The sequence below is a fragment of the Egretta garzetta genome, unplaced genomic scaffold (assembly GCF_000687185.1).
Source record: "Egretta garzetta isolate BGI_Z169 unplaced genomic scaffold, ASM68718v1 scaffold265, whole genome shotgun sequence".
NCBI lineage: Eukaryota > Metazoa > Chordata > Aves > Pelecaniformes > Ardeidae > Egretta > Egretta garzetta.
The window spans coordinates 911,098-915,689 of NW_009259789.1; the positions used below are offsets into that span (position 1 = coordinate 911,098).

General features: G+C 45.3%; 1 protein-coding gene across 3 annotated transcripts in view; it reads left to right on the top strand.

The window, feature by feature from the left end:
• The window catches only part of ATRN (attractin), a 140,907-nt gene that overhangs the window by 35,705 nt on the left and 100,610 nt on the right, over positions 1 to 4,592 (top strand). For all 3 annotated transcript variants that reach the window (XM_035895064.1, XM_035895066.1, XM_035895065.1), the window contains exons 8-9: positions 1,051 to 1,294; positions 2,782 to 2,965. In XM_035895064.1, coding sequence (XP_035750957.1) covers positions 1,051 to 1,294; positions 2,782 to 2,965 — 428 coding nt within the window. The remainder of the gene's footprint in view (positions 1 to 1,050; positions 1,295 to 2,781; positions 2,966 to 4,592) is intronic.

Consider the following 4,592-nt stretch of genomic DNA (forward strand, 5'->3'; position numbering starts at 1 on the left):
TCGAGTTCCCAGCCCTGGGGGGATTTAACAGCCGGGCAGAGGCGGTGCTGAGGGCCAGGGGTTGGGGGTGGGATGGCAGGGGTAGGGGAACAGTTGGGCTGGGGGAGCTTCAAGGGCTTTGCCAACCTAAACGTTTCTGTGGTTCTATAAGTGGGTTTACCATCAGTGACGAGCAGTGGTTCTCAGAAATTTCCCAAGAAGTACCAGCTATAATAGAGAATTTCCCTTTCCAAGGTGACCACCTTGTCAGTAGGGAAATGGCTCCACTACACACTTTGGTGGATTCATGACTGACTCTGAGATGCCTGGAGAAATCCACAAGGGAAATTGGATAGAGTTTTGGAACTTAGCTCTTTCAGGATGATTAATAAAACCCTGTCTAACTGTCCTGGCTCCCTTCTTCCCAAAGGTTCCTTATTTTTTTGTCAGTGTATTAACTTGGAAGACAAAGTTTTTAGTGTGCAGACACAGAGGAGTTTCCATCACAACTGCCTTTCTTCCCAGCTATCTTGCATTTGCAAGCCGTGGGAGGGATTCAGCTTGGGACTTCAGGTGCCCGACTTTGGGTGCCCTTGGGAGCTGCTGAGCTCTGTTTATAGTGAAAACAGACCTAGTCGGTACAGGTAGCGAAATCTGGAGAGCAAGTCAGCTTGCCCAAAAGTAGGCACACCTTCCCTGCTTTTCATCAGTTGAATTATTCTCCAGGCTCCAGTATATTTATATATATATATAGATTTAGACTCTCAGCTAGCATAGAGGCACCTAAATTTTGATGTCTGTCATCTGAAGGTCAATCCTGCCCCACGCACCCCTTCCCCTCCGTACCCTGATGTAGGGTGAATTGTGTGTACAGACTTGGGTACGAACCCTGGCAGTCGTGGTTGCTTCCATATCAAATGTGAGTGGTGAAGGACATGTTTCTCCTTGAGAGAAGAGAGGAGAAAAATTTAGGCTGAGGGAACATAAAATATAACAACTTCATCGCTTACATATTAGCGGTTTCCTAAATGCCAAGCTGTTTGGCCTCATTTTAAATCTAACTTCTTTCAGGATGATATATACATGTATGGTGGAAAAATCGATGCGACGGGGAACGTGACCAGCCAGCTGTGGGTGTTCCACATCTCCAACCAGACCTGGGCTCAGGTGACACCGAAAGCCAAGGAGCAGTATGCTGTTGTTGGCCACTCGGCACACATTGTCACCCTACAAGACAACAGTACGGTCATGCTTGTCATCTTCGGGCACTGCCCTCTTTACGGGTATATCAGCAACGTCCAGGAGTACAACCTGAGTGAGTTGGGCCCTGCCTACCATTTGTTTCAATCTTACCAGCTGATTTGAAAATTATTTAAATGATCCACATTCAGATAGCAAAACAATGACAGATATGTTCTTCCTTTTTTATTTAGAAGAAGTTCAGGCTCACTTCCAGTGTTAGTGTAACACAGACAGCCATGTGCCTCCACCTTTATACCGCTTGTTAGGTCCCAAAGACAGAAAAGCTGTAATTGAGGGACAAAGCAGGATAATTGTGGGACAATTTAAATTTATTTTCCTCTCTCCCTCTGACAAAGCAAACACTCTTGAAATTATTTTTTGTATCCTACAAGAATGGCTGTAACAATTCAGAGCAAGTATCCACGTAGCCTGGTACCCATGTCTCCAGTAGTGGCGATTAGCGAATGCTTAGGGGAACAGCGAGTGACTTTCTGGACTTCCATTTGCCCCATATCTGTGGGAATAGTCCAAACTCTGACTTTAGCATCCAGAGATTTCTAGTATCATCAGTGGAGAAGTGTAGGAAGCTCTCCAGATGAACTGAACTTCTTCCTAACGTAGCTGTGCTGAAGTGGCTCTCTGGAGGCATCTCCCTTGCTCCACTGACCGGGTAGAGAACATGGTTAAGCACAGCAAGTTCACAGTGTGATTGTGCTGGCTATTGTCAGAAATAGTGGCCCTATCTGCACTTTTCCACCTGTTATCCTTGTCCTTCAGTCATCGTGTTCCAGAGGATCTGCTGGAGCCTCCTCTGGTTCGCTGGTGTTCACATGAGCGAGCTTTCTTCCTCTAGGAGAAAGCTAGAGAAAACCAGGATGTGTGGGGCAGTGATTTCTTTTTCTACTGTTCTGTTTTTCCCACGTGGGATCTTGCAGACTATTCAATTCCTTTGCCTTTTCTGTGCCTGGTCTGCCCCGGCGTTAGGAAGCCTGTGTAGGGTTTCATTCTGCACTTGCTACAGAGACTTGGTGTGTAATTTAGCATTTTTGTTTCGGTTGCCATTATATTATGTCTAGAGTGCTTCAAACCAATGTTATTTTAGTGAGTGAGGTGTAGGACCATTAATCACATATTAGCTTTTAACTGCAGTGTTCTTCACAGCCATACTTAGCTTGGCTTCAGTGCTGTCTGGCTTTATATACATATAAAATAAAAGTGCTCTTGGGTGTCATTCCAAACCATGCCATGGTGCTGGCGTTTTCATGCCATTGAGATGCAGTATATCACATCCATACTTATTATCTGTCGTTTACTTAGCTTGTCTGCAAAATGTAATAAATGGCTGTAGAAGAGATTTTTCTGGCCTAATTAAAAATACTTGACAATAACTTCTTGACAACAAACTCCTTGAAGGAAAATATTTTTGGATATGAAGTGATGGAGACAGTGTCTAGTTCTTAGTCAAGGGAAACCCAGTTTGCTTCACCGCCAGATTTGTGGATAAGTTACTAAAGGAGGTAAATTAACCATGTTTTCTCACTCGCGTTTTTCATTTCTCAGCCGCAAATACGTGGAACATTTTGCAGACGAGCGGAGCTTTGGTGCAAGGAGGGTATGGTCACAGCAGTGTTTATGATCCAAAGACGAGATCAATTTATATCCACGGAGGTTACAAAGCATTCAGTGCCAACAAATACAGGCTAGCAGATGACTTGTACAAATACGAAGTTGATTCCCGTATGTGGTAAGTAGTTGTTCCTCCTGTATACCAGCCCATCATTTTTGTTTGCAGGGGACAAAAGGGTGGGGTGTTTGATAAGGGTACAATAGTACGTAGTTACCTGCATTCAGGATGGATAGCGTGCTCTTGTATCTGTTATTTTTAGTCCCTTTATGAATAGAGAATCATATAATCACATATAATCAAGGCTGTGAACGAGCCAAGAAATCCATTTTAATCTATTGTTGTATTAAAGCTGAAAAGAAAAACACTTGATGGGATTTTCTTGCCAGCAGTACAGCCTGTGCATATGAGTGCAGTTACTGCAGTCAAGTGAGTGATAATTCATTCTGCAGTTAAGACCGCGAAAGAATTTCTATTATAACCCCATTTTCTTCTGGCTCTGTAACTGCTTGAAACGTTCGTTTCTTAAGCTGAAATCTTCTGTGATTTGTTTCTGCCCAAAGGTGAGTTTTATTTAAAAGCTATTGCAAAACTTCACAACTTTGAGCTACAGAGGTGAAATAAATTTTCCTCAATTTTGTGGTTTTTTCTTAAAGTTGTTTTTAAAAGGCTCCCGACATGGAGACTGTCTTTTGAATTAACAGATGTAAATTTGTGTCACCGTGTTGCATTTTATTGAGAGTATAAATTAGCTCGTATTTCTGCAACAATTGTTCATGACTCCATACTTAGGAGTAAAGTAACCAGTGACTAATTTCCAAAAACTTTCCTTCCTGCTCCGTTGTACATATAAATTGTACAGTAATAATCACGTTTCCTTTCTCAGTTCATTTGTTCCTCCGCTTTAGCCGTGGAGCAGGCAAATCTGGCTGAATAGGCAGAAAATGTCACAAATGTGACAATATTCTTCCGAACTGCTGCCGCACCGACTTCCTTTCGTCGCATTTATTTTGCCCATCTCGAGAGGACTGTCAGAGCAGGCGAGCAGTCGCCTTACCGTGAGGCATGCAGGGGTGTCTGCTCATCTTTATCTATACTTTTTGGTGCCATTGACTCCTTTTTTTTTTTTTTTTTTTTTTTTTTTTTTAATTCTCCTTTTGCTATTCAGTAGTTTAGGCCCTGCCTCCCTCTTGTGATTTCATGGAAGGGCAAAAAAAAAATCCTCTTGCAGATGACACTGAGCTGGGTGGGAGTGTGGATCTGCTGGGGGGGAGGAGGGCTCTGCAGAGGGACCTGGGCAGGCTGGATCCATGGGCCGAGGCCAATTGGGTGAGGTTCAACAAGGCCAAGGGCCAGGTCTTGCAACGCAACGCTACAGACGTGGAGCAGAGGGACTGGAAAGCTGCCCGATGGAAAAGGACCTGGGGGTGCTGGTCGAGAGGGGGCTGAATAGTAGCCAGCAGGGTGCCCAGGTGGCCAAGAGGGCCAGCAGCATCCTGGCTTGTATCAGGAGTGGTGTGGCCAGCAGGAGCAGGGCTGGGACCGTGGGCACTGGGGAGGCCACCCCTCGAATGATGGGTTCAGGGTTGGGCCCCTGGCTCCCAGAAGGACATGGAGGGGCTGGAGCGTGTCCAGAGAAGGGCAAGGAAGGTGGGGAGGGGTCTGGAGCCCCAGGCTGCTGGGGAGCGGCTGGGGGAGCTGGGGGTGTTGAGCCTGGAGAAGAGGAGGCTGAGGGGAGACCTTATCG